The 17,540-nt window shown below is 39.9% G+C and overlaps 2 protein-coding genes across 2 annotated transcripts; both read right to left on the bottom strand.

The window, feature by feature from the left end:
* Nucleotides 1-1,740: 1,740 nt before the first annotated feature.
* On the bottom strand, nucleotides 1,741-2,474 carry BT62DRAFT_915377 (uncharacterized protein; the record flags this gene model as incomplete). Its single annotated transcript, XM_043183934.1, has 3 exons — nucleotides 1,741-1,970; nucleotides 2,073-2,203; nucleotides 2,350-2,474. 3 exons carry the CDS (start codon nucleotides 2,472-2,474, stop codon nucleotides 1,741-1,743), a joined length of 486 nt encoding a protein of 161 aa, XP_043046544.1.
* Nucleotides 2,475-4,682: 2,208 nt separating this feature from the next.
* BT62DRAFT_880175 (uncharacterized protein) lies at nucleotides 4,683-4,895 on the bottom strand (the record flags this gene model as incomplete). Its single annotated transcript, XM_043182614.1, has 1 exon — nucleotides 4,683-4,895. A coding segment is annotated over one exon (213 nt), but the record flags the coding sequence as incomplete, so codon positions are not given.
* Nucleotides 4,896-17,540: the final 12,645 nt, after the last annotated feature.

Raw genomic sequence — 17,540 nt, 5'->3', positions numbered from 1 at the left:
ATTACCAAGTAGTATTTAAGTAGGGCAGCTCTCGCTGGTAACCCCCAGCTTTGAGCTAAAGTTTATATTCATACCACTCTACTCTCGAGCCACTCTGTGGCCTTGTGACACACCGAGTCGATAACATCATAAGTGGATTCAGGTGATCCCTCGAAGTGCGAAGGGATATCTGTCTATCACATGTTGTCTTGTCATGTGTCGCTTGGGCTTAACACAAGGGTGGCCAACTCAGCCTTCTGTCATTGCCATTCCTTGTATATCATAGTGATTCTGTCCTTCCATTTGTTATATCCGATGGGTATGCCATGTCTGATATCTGAGATGATCATTAGATAGGAGGTCAGTACTCCCATCTTCATGTATTTGACTATTTGTCCAGTATTGGCAATATCATCCTATACACTGGCAAGTCTGCTGAGTCATTCCAACTCATCAAAGTAGTCTGTAGCCAGTTTACCAGCCATCTTAAAGTCCTTCATCTTCTGCTTGTAGACTTCTTAGACTATTAGATCAGTGAACTTATTGATGATCATTTGTTTGAAGACTGGCCATGAGAGGTATCAGTGATGGATTCTGGTAGTGGACCAGAAGGTCAGAGATATTAGAACCCACCATGTTTTGGCTTTGTCTGCTATGTGAATTGTGGTGAATATCACTTTGTACATATCAGCCAGAAAGTAGGAGATGAACACCTGAAAATATTGGTCACAGTCAACCAGAAAATGATCAATATCATCTGATGCTCTCTTGAAGAGGTAGGGTTCAGATATGAGAACTAGTTTGACTTGAAGAATTTAAGCCCCTATATCAAGAGTAGGCATTGAATTTGGAAGTCCTCCATCGGATAGTCCCACCCAGCCACTTGAGGGTCCTGGAAATGAGTGTAAAGAGCCATCATCAGCAATGAGGCTTTCTGGTGGTAGTGCTTTCTTTCACACAATTCACCCATTCTTAACAGTCCAGCCTTGTGCTATTGCCATATGATCATCTTCTATGGGAATAGGCTCTTCTAGTGCTTTTCTCCTGCTGTCCTCAGCTTCGTCTGGTGGTGGTTGTCTGGCAAAAGACTGCTGAATTGATATCCTCTATGGGTTTGGATAATGAGAGCTCGGCTGAGGGTGGCTTTGAGAAAGCCGAGATGCCATGCTGCAGATGGCTGAGATTGCAAATGAATATCTTGATGACATCATTTGGATTATGGGTGCTATATTGGCCAGCTTAGATGGCACAACACTCAGCATCCATGGCTTTGGCATAGTGCTGTATTTCAGTCTGTATAGTAGCAATGCCTGCATCTGATATTCTAAATATCTTTTATTGTAAATAAAAATGGCTTGCTCAGTGGCCACATATTGTAAAATTTCTGCCTGCTTGATATGATCAGTGGCAGTATATCTTTGTCCCATAGGCAACACCAACCAGGTGTCATCTGTCTATAAGGTAGTTGTACCTTCTCGGTACAACTCTATGAAGTCTTTTTGACACACCTTCTATGCTAATTCTTTCTGCTTCTCTTCATGCATTTGTATATTCTATAAGCTGACCCAGTCAGTTGGAGGATTCTCGACTATCTTGTTAAAATCCTCCCCCCCCTCATTGTCCATGTCTCTGCTAGTGGTCTCACTGCCTATATTCCCCTCAAGGAGGGAACTGTCATATAGGTCATAGATCTCTGAGATAGCCATGCTGAGGCTGCATGCTGGATCCAGCATCATCGGATCCAGGTCAAGGAGTAGGCTGCTACTTAAGCTGTTCTTGCTGCTCCTCATTGCCCCTCTTTGTTGCCACCACTATTGCTCTGTAATACTGGCAGAAGTTTCTGTAGAATCTTAGATTGAGGAAGAGGGTGGTGAAGTTCCCATCAAGAAATCTCTGAATGTCACCTGTGGAGTCGATGCTTTCATTATCCCCTCCAATGGTTCTCTGCTCTGCTGGTATTCCATCTCTCCTGATGAGGATATCATCAGTCTCTGCAATGGTATCAGTCTCATAAGATAACAGGCAGTCATTGTTAAGGTCAGGCATTCTATGGATCTCGACGATCTCTGGTGTTACCCAAGGGTCAGACTCACTGGTGGGAGTGGGAGGTTCCCAGAATGGAGGGTTGAGTATGCTGTTGGTGGTAGTACCAATAAGCATACTAGTCCTGTTACTTTCCATGTTCCTTCTTCTTTCTTCTGCTGCTTGTGCTTGGAGATACCACCTAAAGAGGGCATTCTCCCTCATGATTTCATTGTCGATATGTGCCTGCTCCTCAAGGTACTCAGAAATATTTTTGGGATGTTGAACTTGGTCCTCTCAGAGGAGGACTGGGTCAGCATTTTGGATTGGTTGTGCTGTTTTAGATACCTCTTGTGTGCCTTCTGTTTGGCCAGTATTACCACCAACTGCATAACACTCCAACTGATCAGCCTCTCTGGCAGCAGCCTGCCACTAGTGGCACTCATCATTGTTGTCATTGAAATAGGGGTCATTATCAACCTCTGTTCTGTGATCAGTGCTTCTGCTTCATATTGATGTAGTGTGTTGGGACTTATGGTCTCTGGGATTTCCAATCTTTTGAGCCACCCATGGGGTATCCAGAGAGTCTCTAGCATAGCATCCAATGCCAGTGCTAGAGACAGAGGATGTTGTCCTTGTAGCTGGAATAGGGGTGTTGGGTCTGGGTTGTTGAAATCCTGTAGCCCAAGGGTTTTCAGGATCTTGGATGACTGCTAATAGGGGTCATGGAAGGTATTTGTGCTGCTGCTGATGCTGCTCCTCTTCTTCCCTAGGATGCTCTTCAGCCAAGCTCCCAGAGATGGCTTCATTGTTGGCTTCTTCTGGTCAGAAGGATTGTGAGCAGAGGCAGGAATGCTGTAGAGAGGGAGGTCTGGCATGACATTTCATAGGATTATATGGATACATTGAAACTCTTGGTAATGACAGATAGCCCAGATGGTTATTAATTGGTATCCATGGCACAGCTGTATGATCACTAATAAACTAATCAGTACTCTGATAATAGAAGCCAAGAGTTCAAAGAACTCATAAGTGAAGTTTAGATTGGATGGATTAAATGCAGGTGGCATTTAGTTCCTCAGCACAATTGGGCCTGAGAAAGAGAAGCTAGAAGCTTTAAGCTAATTGTTAAGCCCAAACTCCATATGACTGATAACATGTGATAAACTAACAGAACCTTGCACTTTGGGTTATACTGTTAGAGTTCACTGATGCACTATCAGTGTTATATAGTCAAAGTATTGTTGCAAGTTGCTCAAGATAAGATAGTAGAGAATAAACTTTAGCTCGAAGCTGGGGTTACTACAGCGAGAGCTATACTACTTAAATACCATTTTGTTATCTGACTATAAATAGAGATTCACAAAAGACATTGTCTGCTGTAGAGCTGTTTCCCCTACTATTGCCAGGCTCTTCATAAAGGCTGTTATCTTGCTATTGTGCTGTTATCATTATGTTACAGTTATATGACAAAAGGAGTATTGTCTCTCCCTTCACAGCATACAACAGTGCGACAGAACAATGACCAACTGGGTTGCTGACTAAGCCTTCCCACAGTTCTAAGTGCTGGCCTAAGCACTCTGACTAAGTGAAGATAGGGGTCATTTCTGAGAAAAAAGAAAAGAAAATAGAAAAAATCATAACAGATGTAACCAGCTATAACAAGAGCCTTAGAGACTGCCCTCAGATTGATTGCAATGCATGAATAGCTATTATAAATCAGAATACAGATCTTTTAGAAGGTGATAGACTCCAGTCAGATATTTTGAGCTAGATGAGATAAATTGGAATGTATAGGCTATGTATTTGCTGAGAGTAAGTGGTGTAGATTTGAGTGACAATGCATAAATAATGCAAAACCATATATAGTCATATGCTCCTATTGCATAACTCTTTGCTGCTCCAAGCTCAATTGCATGAGCTTAGAGAAAAAGAATATATTTATCAAAAAGAGAAAAAAAAGCTGAGCAAGCAATATGAGGAGCATGCTTGCTCAGCACAGTTAAAAGGACTGTCTTCATCATGCTGATAATAAGTTTCTTGGTAGAGTAAATGTATGAATGCAGTCAATAGAGAATTTATGATGATAGTCATCTAAAAGAGTCAGGAAAGCATATCCACCTGAATATTATTCTTTCTATCGATATGTCAAATATGAATATTAATTCCTGATCTGAGTATAAGGTCTGCTGCTCCAAGTAAGAGTCTATTGTAAAGAGGTTCTGATATAGATAGAGAATCAAATACAGTGACAGAATTGAGGCTGTCAGTAAAAAGCAAGAGGTGTCAAGGAGATTTGAGTAGGGATACTATATAATAAATAATAAAAAAAATAGTGACAAGCTCAAAAAAGAAGATGTCAATTATATTTTTAGATAAAGATGAGTGAAGCTGGTATATAAAACCATTCTCACAAAAACAAATGATAATGCATTTTTTATGCTAGCATCCATCCAGAATAATATGTCAGCTTCTGAGTCAGTTCAGAGAGCTGAGTCAATAAAGCAATGGCCTATAGAATCTGAAAGAATAGATGAAAACTAGAAGAGATCCTCTTTAACAGCAGCATTAATGAAGATCTTTGTGAAAGAGTAAGTCTTTCTAGCCATCTTTTTGTATAAAGAAGAGCAGAATAGCCCTATAGCAGAACATTTAGTACTATAAAGGATGTGCTGATAAATTCAAAAAGCCTTAGTGACATTGCTTTTATATAGAGTGAAATCAGCATGGAGATATTGTATTTTAGCATTGTATAGAGCCTCATCAAATAGATGCATATCATCATATTTGACTTTTGCCTTGCTAGCCAGAATTCCTGCATTTAAACCAGAGAAAGTATGATCCATTATGATACAGAGTTTTTCATCCTGCCAGACTATGAATATAAATGATACTTTTATATTTCATATCTGGTAGGAATGTAAGCCCATCTGGTAGAAGTGATGACCAATGACTAGCTGCAACTTCATGATCATGGAATACTTATATTTTGTTGATATCTTAGAGATCTGTGGCATAATTCTCTGTCTTGTTATAAAGAGAATCTTTCCATTCACTAAGATTGAGAGGCTAGAATCTATTCTGAAGATCATGAATGACTCAGGAGGTGAAGAGTTCATTTGGATGAAACTGAAGAATATTCTTCAAGTGATTAACATTGAATAGTGTGTCAACTATAATAACATCTTTTAAAGTATGTAGTGTAGCCTATAAGAATGGATCATTGAGTAGATGTGAAAGAGAAGAGAGTAAAGGAAAGGCTGATTCAGTAGATTGAGCAGTGAGAGATATAGATACAGATGATATAGAACTATTTGATCAGACATAGTTATATTTAAAATATAGGCTAATATTCTGGTCCTCACATTTGTGTTTTTGAGGCCTTAAAGATCTAGGTCCTGCTGCTGCTGCTATTACCTTCACTATTACCTCTTCCAAATCTAAGTCTCCTTTTTGATTAGAGGAGATTAGTGCATTTGACAGTGTCTCTAGCTCAGTGTCCTAAGCTGCATTCACTATAAGTACCATGCCTATAGTGATTGATATATGAATCTTGGCAGAAATTCAGTTTTCAGTTTTCACATAGAACTGTTGACCTTTTTATAGCAGAGAGTGAAGCAGATGAAAATTCCTTTGTGTCTGAAGAAATCAAAGAAGAGCAAAAGACATATTGCAGCTGAACTTTTTCATCAATATAGATAGCAACTGTGGAGTCATAAGATGCAGTCTGAAAAACTTTGATCACATATTTCTGATAAGCTTTGAGTTCAGCCTTACAGTGTGGATAAAGAACCTGAACACCTCTAGTCCAGACATCATATACTCTGCATCAGTCAGATTCTGATCTGAAAAGCTTTTTGGCAGATAAAATATCTTTCCTGATAATAGCATATTCTGCTATAAGCTCTTTTGTCTTCTCATTGTGATCATATCCTCAGTTCATTGAAGCAAAAAGTTTTGAAAAGTCAACATATTGGTCCTGAATGATGAGTCACCAGAATAGTTGAGCAATGGATTCAGAGAGAGACTGAGCTTAAAAAACTATGATGAGATTGTGAAGTGACTTTTTGGTGGCATAAACTTATCTGAGTTAGAATGACTCAACAAGATAAAGATCTAAGATGAGGTGCTTAAGCAAGAACAATCAGAGAAATAGAAGCTTTTCTTAGTGAGACAGTATCAAGCCCCAGAATGCCAGTGAAAACTATAGCAATAGAGCTCTAGAGATTATTTGTACTAGATATGTTAAATCTAACTGGTATGTGACCTGAACATATGATAAACTAGCATTGTATCATGTTTGTACAGTCATACTAGAGTTCACTAAATATGTTCTGATAGGTAAAGTGCTTCAAGGCTAGAGACAGACTAGGCTCAAGAGAAGATAGTATGAGATAAACTTATAGCTTGAAGCTAGGCTACTACAGTGAGAGCTATCTTATTTATATACTGTTCAGCTTATAATAAATATAACTATTGTCTATTGTACTGTTTTGTGCTAAGATACTGGTTCTGTCTGGTCATTAGGAGTAAAACAATAGGAACTTGTCTGTGGGTGAGATGACTGAGTATAATGGCACTCTATATATTGTGATTACTTAATATTCTCATGCTCTTCAAGAAAGTGCTCAAGAGAAGATAGGCACTCTGATAAAATAAGATAAAATAAGATAAAAAAAGATATAGAGAAAATCATAATATCACTTCTTCTTTAAGACTATTATCTCAATGGATCAATTAATGGAAATTTTATAGTCATGAATGGCATTGTCTGCATTCAGATCCTCTTTATAGACCCATTAGTTGGATTCAGATCTATAGTCTTTCTATTTGATGAAATAGTAGGTGACAGTATGATTGCCATCTCTCTGGACATGAACTTTGCAGAGTTTATAATCCAAAATCTATTTGACTTTATAGTGTTTCTCATCTTTGATTAGAATTGATTCAGAAGGAGGTGGAGTTTCTTGATTAGGAAAGGCAGACATGATGTAAGGGATGAGAAGGGTTTTGTTAAAGACTGAGTGTATGCACTAGATGCCAGGCAGCTTTAGGCAGTATACAGAAGCACCAACTTTTGCAAGTATAGAAAAGAGTCCAGTTTGTTTATCAGCAAGTTTGCATTTTAGGCATGAAAGATGAAGGTTGCTGGTATCCAGCCAGACTTTATCATTGATAGAGTATTCATGAGCAGGTCACTGGTGTTTATCATATTGTGCCTTCATAATAGTGGCAGCCTTTTTAAGAGTGATGTGTATTTTAGCATGAATTGTAGTCATGAGTTATGTGAAGTTGGTTGAAACAGAAGTTGTAGTGTTATATCAGTTAGTGACTATAACATGGAGATGATGTTCATGATTAATGAAGAAGAGAGTCTTGTTTGTTGCAGAGTGAACATAGTTGTTGTATTGGAATGCTGCTAGAGCAAGCCATTTGGTCTAATCATTTTGTCTGTGATTGATGAACATTCAAAGATACTTTTTGATTCCTTGATTAACATGCTCAGTTTGCCTATCAGTTTGTGAGTGATAAGTGGTTGAAGCATTGCTTCAGATGTTAAAAAGATGATAGAGATCATTGATGAGTCTCTAGACTTTGTGTGCTCTAAAATTATGAGCCTCAATAATTATTTTTGACTTCTGTCCTTAAGCAGGCTTTTAGTAAACCAATCATTTGGGGTTCAATGGCAGTAATTTTGTCAAGAACTATCCATTATTCATTGATATTCCCTTGTGCATGAAGATTGTATGTTATACATGAACTTTCCTTTTGTCTGCAAACTTTTCTTGTCCTTGCAAACTTTTCTCATTAATCTTTATGACATGTGAACTTTTAATTCTAATAAGCACTATAGACCAGGCCAAAAACTACAATCCTTGATCATATAAGACATATATCATTGTTAGTATATATATAGCACTTTAATATAGTCTATAAAGTCTATCACAATATATATATAAAGCTAGCTATAGATGTTTAAGCTTTTTACAGCTAGCATATAGAAGAGTAATAGGCCACAAAGGACTAACTCTGTGTTTAGTTAGATATATAAAGAATATTAGAAGGACTAGTGTACTATTAGCTACATAAACTTTTAAATATGCAATATTTATTAAAAGCTTCACAGCCTTTAAGACTTTGTGTAATAAAAACTTCATTAGGCTCACTAAGCTAGTACTGCAGTTACAAAGGCTGTTTAAATGTAGCATACTTAGTATTAGTAAAAGGATAGTATAAGTAGTGTATAAGATAACACATAAAAAGGAGAATAAGCAATACTGAGACTACTGGACATCTATACTAAAACTGTATACCAGTATGACACCCCTCCAATAGAATTAGCTATACAGACCACTTATAGGTCAATACCCTTTGACTGAGAGTGCTTGTTAGAAACATGCCAATTGAGTGGGCTTGAGTGCATGCATGGAGTCCAATAGAGTGTGTGGGCATTGATGAAGCTATTGGCAACATCACCCTTGAGTCAGAGCCCAAGGATCTGGATGAACTGAACAGAGTTTCATTAGAGAAGTGAACCAGAATGTCCTTTGGAGTGAAATCCAATGGACAAGGTAAGGAGGAGTGGAAGTGAGTGCGAAGTGTAGCTGGCTTATCTAAGTTGATATTTGAACTGAGTAGTTATGATGATGTACATGGCTTTATATACTAATAGTAGCTAATTCTGAGTTAGGTTCTATTGGGTTTCAGTGTCAGTATTCACTATCGAGTTCAGGGTCTAGATATTACAATGTAAAATACAGATGTGAAATGATAATGGTGAAATGAAATTAGTAGGTAATGGGAAGTGGCCAGAGTCTGGTGGGTAGTGTGATTGGATTCATGGTTGGTTGAGGTGACATAGAGGCTGGTGGCATGCACATAACAGTATCCCCCCCTTAGCATTCTTGCCCTCAAGTGTGCAGATCCTGATGGCTGGTGGGGCCACATAGAAGATTGTTAGTGGCTATAGGAGTTTTGCAGCTTGAACTGAAACCACCATCTTCATCTATGTCATCGCTCACCATGTATCATCACTCACACTCTCTCAAGCCTCTGGTGAGGGGATTCACTCCTGATGGCCTTGAAGAGGCCAAGGAATTGTTTCATCTGGAATGGCAATCTGTGGAGGAAGAATATGCAGAGGCCATAGAGAGCCATTTGGAATGGCAAGAGGAGTGGGAGCAGGAGAAAAGGGCCTGGGCAGACTATGTGACCCAGGAGTCACAGAAAAAGAAGTAGAGGGAGGAATTGGAGAGGAAGAGGGAGGAGGTTCAGCAGGCCATGGAGAGGCAAGTGAAGGAGGCAGAGGAAGTGTTGAGAGAGATGGCTTGGAGGGAGGCTGAGAAGAGAGAGGCTACAGAGGCAGCAGCAAGGGTTGAGGCTGAGGAGATAGAGCCAGAGGGGATGGTTACAGAGGATGGGTTGCAAATGACCTTCATGGAGGCCATTGATTTCTGGCTGCATCAAGTGTTGGTGGAATGGTTTGGTCCTGGTCTTGGTCTTCACTTTAAGAAAGTGACTTGCCATGCATCTCCAGGGTCCAATGATAAGCAGGATAAGGGGACTGAGGGAGACAATGAGTCTGAGGAATCTGAGAGGACTCTAGAGAGAAGGAAGAGGGTGTGGGAGGGAAAGAGAAGGGCAGCAGGTCTGGCAGAGAAGGGCCATAAATGCAAGTTCAGGTTGAAGAGCATAGTGGATGGCAGTGGGACAGAGGTGGTTGTTAGCTCCAAAAAGCAGGTGAAGTTGGAAGTGGTAGGACTGGCAGAGAGCAAAGAATTATTGGATAGTGAAAGTAAGTGTCTTAGTTTTCTTTCATGGCTTAACTTAGCTTTTGTTTTCAGAGAGTTGTGTGCATTGTCATCAAGATAGCATATAGTGTTATGCACAACTGGTAACCAAAGGGGCTGATCAAAGGCAGACTTGCTCTTGCTGCAAGGTCAAGAAAAATGCCTGTTTGTTCAACAAGGGTGTCACTATGAGTGAGGTGATCAGCAGTGTGGAGATCTCCACTAGTCTCTATCAACTTTCAAAATTGATATGCAAGTTGATGCATCATGTGGATGAGTTGGCAGACAAGATGGTGGATGTTCATGGTACTGTGGCAGGTCTTCAAGATGACTATGGTTCTGATGATATGTCATCTCCTTCAGAGCTGTTTTTGGAGTCCAAGATGGAGGTCTGGAAGAAGGCCTGACTGATTTTCAAGGATAAGAGAGATCAAAGAATAGAGAATCTTTGGAAGGCAATGTTGAAAGAGCTAGACAAGAATATAGAGGAGTTGAAGGAGCAGAGAGAGAGTTCAGATTCCAGTGTGGGCCTGTCAGATTCTGCTTCTTTGTAAAATATTTGTATAAAATATATATAGAAAAGGGCATTGGATGTTGGTAGTAGAGAAAAAAAATGTAAATACAAGGTTTTGATTTTAAAAGTGTAAAAGAGGTGATTGAAATAGTAGTAATTAGTGGTTAGAATTGAAATGGTAAGGTGGAGTGCTGGTAGTATCCAGAGTAGCATTGTATTAGGAATGGGATGTTTGAATGACTTTGAACAAGAGTCCTGGTTTGTCTGGATATCAGTGGTGGAATTCTTCAATGAATTCATTGGTGGAGAACTCAGAGGCCAGTAACCAAGCAAATTCTTCATTGGTACCTTCATATCTTAGCCACTGGATTTTGTACAACAGTGAGCAGCAGAACCAGCAGTCCAGTTTAGAGTCAAAAATTTGAGCTATTTTGAAATGTTCTTCTCTGTTGACTTCGACTGGAGGCAGTGGTGGTTGGATTCAGTTAGGAATGGTGTTTTCTTCTATGGATTCCAATTGTGACACATAGAAGACAGAGTGAATAGACTGAAGATCTGGCAGAAGCCTCAGGGTAAAAGAGTGGATACCAGGTTGGGCTATGATTTTAAAAAGACCAAGGTATTTTTCTAAAATTTTTCTGGTCAGGTGGGTGATTTTGATATATTTGGAGCTGAGGTAGGTCTTGTCTTCCACTGTGAATAGGGATGCTGGAATCCAATGCTTGTCTGTTTGGATTTTGTAGCAAGACTGAGCTTTGAAAATTTCATCCTTCAGTAATTGATGAAGTTTGTCAAGATTGACTGCAAAATCTTAGGTCTGGGTGGAGGTGATGTCCCTTTCAGGGTGAATAGTGATGTTGAGGTGGTAACCTTTGTTAGCAAAAAATAGAAAAATTCTAGTGGATACATTAGGGGCATTATTGTAGGCAAATTCAGCAATAGATAAGAGGGTGTCCCAGTTGTCCTGCTGGTAGGAGCAGTAGATGCAGATGTATTATTCTAAAGTTTGGTTTGCTTGTTCTATTTGTCTATTAGCCTCTGGATGATAATCAGAGGTAAAATGGAGTTTTATGTCAAAGGCCACAGCTAAGGCATGAGTAAATTGGGAGACAAATTCAGAGCTGTAGTCAGATGTGATGTGACTGGATACCCCATGTTTAGAGAATATATAGATAAGGAAAAGTTGAGTGAGCTCCATGGAGTTAATAGTGTCATAAGTGAGAATGAAGATAGCTTGCTTGCTAGCTCAGTCTATGACTACTAAGATGGTGGTAAATCTGTTGGAGTCTGGTAGTTGTTCAATGAAGTCCATGAAAATAGAATCCCATAGCCATTTGAGAACTGGCAGAAGTTTGAGTAACCTATAGAGGCGGTGTCTAGGTGCCTTACTGCACCCACAAACTGTGCAGGACTTAACATAGTGTCAGACATATTCATGCATCTTTGGCCAGGTATAGTTCTGCCAGACTAGTTCTAATGTCCAGTTTTGATCAAAGTGGCCTGCCAAGATGTGATTGTGATTGTTCTGTAGTATATGGAGACAGAGATCTCTGGACTCTGAGACATAAATGCAGCCTTCAAAGTGAAGGATGTCTGATTCATCAATGGACCACTGAGAGAGGATTCTGAAGTGGCCTTAGCCTGGCAGAGGCTATTAGAGGATATAGGATCAGAAGATTGTGCTTGTTTGATATTGATGTGGAGCTTGTCAATGTCCATGATGGTGCTGGCTCAGAGGGTAGAGCCTTCAAGGTAGATTGCATGGAGTGATGTGGAAAGTTATTCTTGAGTGAACATGAGTCAAAAATTGTGAGGGTTGACTTGGGCATATTGGCTATCCCTCTCTTTAGGGTAGACATCCCATCATCTAGTGAGCACATCCAGTTTTCCACCAAGTTTTCCAGGGCAGAAACAAATTACTAGGTTGAACTGAGATAGGTATTCAGACCAGTGGACTTGTTGGCAGATTAGAATCTTAGTGGTGGCAAAGTATTCAAGGTTCTTGTAGTCTGTTACAATATCAATGGAGTCTGCAGAGCCTTTAAAGTAGTGCTGCCAATGTTTGAAAGCTTCAAAAATGGCCAGAAGCTCTTTGTCATAGGTGTCATAATTGAGTTCGGTATTGTGGAGGCTCTGAGAGTGGAATGCAATCAGGTGAATTTCACCATCTTCAAGGTAGATAGAGAGGATAGCTGTGATGGCATAATCAGAGGCATTGGTTTCCACCACTATTTTTTGATCAGAAACCCAGTGAGTAAGGATGGGAGCATGTGTAAAGGTCTGTTTTAATTCATTAAAGACAGCTAAGCAATTGTCGTCAAATTTCCATGGAGTTCTCTTGTGGATGAGTCATGTAAAGGGGATGATGATATCACTATATCTGTATATGAAGCAATGGTAGAAGTTAGCAAAGCCAAGAAAGGATTGGATGTCCTTAACTTTTTGCAGCACCAGCCAGTCAATAATGGCCTTGACTTTTTCTTCAGATATGCAAAGTCTTTCAGATGATAGGATATAGCCTAGATACTCCATAGAGTCTGGGTTGAATTTGCATTTGAAACCTTTACAGTAGAGTCCATTAGCTCTAAGCCTATGTAGGACCTCTTGAATATGTTTCTGATGATCTTCTGGATTGTTGGAATATATAAGAATGTCATTGAGATAGACTACTACTGATATATTGAGCATATCAGAGAATATATTGTTCACAAATCATTGGAATGCTGCTGGAGCATTTGTGAGACCAAAAGGCATGATGTGCTATTTGAAGGAACCATAATGGGTCTGAAAGGCTGTTTTCCATTCATCCCCCTTAGCTATGTGAATGAGATAGTAGGTGTGCCTAAGGTCAAGCTTAGTGTAGATGTGTGCAGAGTGGGTGGAGTCGAGAAGATTGGAAATGAGAAGGAGAGTATAGTGATCTTTCTTGGAGATTTTGTTTAGGCTATGGTAGTTGATGCAAAGTCAGAGTTCACTGGTTTTTTTCTTGACAAATAGAACTGAAGCTCTATGTGGAGAGTGAGATGGAGTAATAAATCTATTGCATAAATTATCATCAATAAACTCTCATAGGGCCTTGAGTTCAGATTCTGAGAGAGAATAAATGGAGCCAAGCAGTAGAGATGTTCCTTCCTCAAGGTTGATTTTGAAGTCATACAGCCTGTGTTTGGGTAGCTTTTCAGAGAGGGTATCACTGAAGACATCTGCAAAATTATGGTACTCTACTGGAACTGATGAAAGATCTGCTAGTTCTGCAGATGCGGCTTTGGCTCTAATATTAGGCAAGAAAGGCTATAGTGTGAACTGCTGAGCACCTTCTTCTGCACTGGCTCAGACAAATACAGCAGTAGATATAATGAAGATCTTTGGATGTGCTTTCACAGTAAAAGACTCTGAGGGAGGATAGGAGTAGATGAGTTTGTATAGGAATAGAGTCCACTGGTTACCCAGAGTCAATTTGGAATGGAATGAAGCTCCAGGAGTTGGACTGATGGAGTCCAATGGGCATAGAAGTCCCAGATTTGAGCTGGAAGGCTTGGAGAGGGGTGGACTATTGTCCTGTGGGCATGGAAGTCCCTGGGATATGGTGGAGACTGTGGAATTGGTTGGAGTGAGGTCCTGGTAGCTTGAGTGAAAAATGATACTGTTCTCAGCTCAGTCAATCAGTGGATTGTAGTAGGAGAGCCAGTTGTATCCTAGGACAAGATTGCAAGATGAATCCAGAGGAGTGACATAGAAGTCAATGGGAAAGGTGTCTTCAGACAGGAAATGGATAGGAATAGTTGTGATTTGAGATATATGGCTTCCAATGGAGCCATCAAATAATTGAAGTTGCACACTAGAGATGGTTTTAATGGAAATTTCATTGGCAGCTACATACTTAGTGTTAATAAAGTAGTGGCTAGAGCCAGAATCAATAAGAGCAAGAAAATGCAGAATGATACAAGTTGGGAAACCATCAGGTTTCATGGTAGTTGGTAATTCTGCTGAGAGAGGAATGTGGAAGAAGTGATTGGAAAGGAATATTGCATTGAGAGTGATGACCTTCGGTGTGCAAATAGAGTCAATGCAACCCTAAACTCACACAGAGAGAACAGAGTTGCTTTCTAGTTTTCTGACAGGAGCAATGTCAACTTCTGCTGCATAACCCTTGGCAGAGGCTGCTGCCTTCTACTTGTTGCAGTCCTCAGTCTTATGTTTGGCTCCACAGAATATGCAAAGGTTATTCTGGTGCCAGTGGTCTTTTTCTTCCTGAGTAAGATGGCCATCTTTGCCTAGCTTATCAGCATAGAGCTTAGAGGTGGTAGATTTCAGTGTAGAGCTGAAGTCTGAGAAAGACATGTTAGACCCCTTGGATTTGGGGTTGGGGAATTTATTGTCCCAGTTTTCATGGGCAATTTCAGTCTTCTGGGTCTAGTAGCAAGCATCAAGTTCTTGGGCAAGGAAGCACATATCACAAAGGTTGTTTGGCTTCCTATAGTGTGCCATGTCATCTTTGATATGGGTGCAGAGGCCATGGTAAAAGGTATGGCAGAGGGAGTTATCTCTGTACTCAATTTGTGAAGCATACTGGTTGAATTAGACTATATACTTTATGATCCAGTCTCCATTGCACATCCAAAGGTATTCTAATGCATCTTCAGCATCTCTGATAGCATCAAAGGGGCTGAAGTTGCTATGAAGCTCATCTAGAAAAGCTGCATAGGAGAATTGCCAGGCTGGTGGATTCCATGGATTGGGGTTAAGAGTGTCTGATTCAAACCAGTTAAGCACAGTGCCAGCCAGAAATGAGATGGAATAGTTAACCTTGTTAGCATCTGTTGCAAATGTAGTAGGTCTGTTGTTGAAGTTCAACTGAAGGGAGACAATGAAAGCCTTCAGTTTGTGAGAGTCAGAGCCATCAAATGGTTCCAGTTCCTTGATCTTGGTATGAATAGTGGCTGGTTTAGAGTTGTTGAGGGAAGCAGAGACTCCTCATAACAGGTTTATAAATTCTAGAAATATGTTCTGCTGGTTTGAATTGTTACTTCTTGCAGGACCATTAGAGCTGCCTGAGTCATTGGGACCACCTGAGTCTCCTGATCCTCTTAGTCTACCTGAAAAAGGGTTTGGTGGATTACTATCTGGTTCTCATTAGATGAGAGTATGAGTAGAGGTGTCTTTATTTCTGCCCTCTGAGTCTGGGCTGTCTGGATTCCCATGCATATTGCCCAAGGATAAGAGGTCTATTGGAGAGTCAGTTTGGGCACTATACATCAGGCTGGCCTGTCAGACTCTATTGGTTGGAATGCTGGTGGCATCAAAAGGGTTAGAGGAATCATTATAATTAAGTTGGCAGGCAGTGAAGCTAGAGTGATTGTAGGTTTCCCTATAGAAAGGTTGTCCTCTACTAGAGGCCGATCTGAAAAGACCTGGTTGTTCCTTTGAGGCAGAGGCCAGAATGTCTTCCATAGAAAACATATTTGGATGGGTGGGCTGGGTTTGTTTGAGATCAGTTTCTGTGAGTTCAGTAAATGTGGTGGACATGATAAAATTTTTGACTCAAGGGTTTGAGTTTGAATATACTGTTAGGAACATGCCAATTGAGTGGGCTTGAGTGCATGTGTGGAGTCTGGCAGAGTGCATGGGCATTGATGAAGCTATTAGCAACATCACCCTTGAGTCAGAGCTCAAGGATCTGGATGGACCAAATGAAGTTCTGTTAGAGGAGCAAATCAGAATGTTCTTCAGAGTGGAATCTGATAGATGAGGTAAGAAGGTGTGAAAGTGGGTGTGAAGTGTAGCTGGCTTATCCAAGTTGATATTCAAACTGAGTAGTTACAATGATGTACATGGCTTTATATACTAATGGTAGCTAATTCTGAGTTGGATTCCATTGGGTTCCGGTGTTAGTATTTGCTACCGAGTTCAGAGTCTAGATATTACAATGTGAAATATAAATGTGAAATGATAATAGTGAAATGAAATTAGTAGGTAATGAGAAGTGGCCAGAGTCTGATGGATAGCATAATTGAATTTGTGGTTGGTTGAGGTGACACAGAGGCTGGCAGCATGTGCATAACAGTGCTATAGCATCTTGACAACTCTATAATGCTTGCATATGATAATAGCAAACTTATTAATTCATGAAATATTGCTTTGTCTTGCTTTATCTCTAAAAAACATGAAAGAGATCTATTGCCCCTGCATATCATCCTCACACTGCCTAAACCTAACAGAAGACTTTGAAAGATAACTGGAAAACACTAACTGTTTCTCTAGACCCCACTGAGACCATATATAAGATTCCAACAATAAAAAGTTCACATTGCATATAGATTGCACCATCTATTATCCAGATTCTTATATGATATTTCTGTTATAGAAAAGTTTATATATAAACTGTAAGTCACTGTAAACAATTCAGAGTCTCATATCCATATAGCTACTTCTTGCTATATCCATTTAGAGACTAGTCACCATATAGAGGTATATGATTAGACTCACTAGGACCAGCCTTCAGATTCTGTGCCTTAGTTTCACTTACCAAATAGGTTTTGTGTTTTTTGCTTACAGAGAGTCTGCTAGTCAAACAATTTCTAATTCATCAGTATCAGTAGTAGTGTAGGCTTTTTGGGCTTTGGCAGAGATCACAGCTATTAATCATACCATGGGTGATCAGATGGTTTCTCAGGCAGCAGAGGGAATAGCACTACTGATTTTTCTCTTTCTTTGCCTTTGCCAGTTGCTGCTGATGCCAGTAGTGGGCCCTGCTCTGGCAAATAGATGGATGGGCAATGCTAGAACTTATCAGAAGGTTTGTTGAAAGAGATTTTGGCTTCCCTAACTACTTAGACTGCTTTCTGTTGATGGCAGTTGTTCAGGCACATAGTAAGAGAAAGAAAAGGGGGGCTCCCAGTGCCTCTTGGCATTCTGTACTACTTTTGCTACCCTAGTTTCTGCTCATACTCTGTCCACTAGATCCTTAGTGTACTCTGGTAATGTGAGGTACTAGAGCCCTTCACTCATGTCTAACTAGTAGGTGTCAGCCATTTGCTGCTCTCTGAGTCACCAGTAATGTCCAGGCAGATTTTTCTGCCACATAGGCTCATATTAAGCTCAAACTGCATGTGAATTAAACATATGGTAAACAGATACTGTATGTTTGTACAGTCATGTCTGAGTCCACTTATTGTGCTTTATAGGCATTTCTACATTATGGTGTTCATTGTTCTTGGTTGTCATTACTGTTACAA

Source organism: Guyanagaster necrorhizus (assembly GCF_019112545.1).
Source record: "Guyanagaster necrorhizus MCA 3950 unplaced genomic scaffold BT62scaffold_1, whole genome shotgun sequence".
NCBI classification, from domain to species: domain Eukaryota; kingdom Fungi; phylum Basidiomycota; class Agaricomycetes; order Agaricales; family Physalacriaceae; genus Guyanagaster; species Guyanagaster necrorhizus.
The sequence above is the reverse complement of the archived record's forward strand: the minus strand, read 5'-3'. Positions and strand labels throughout refer to the sequence as shown.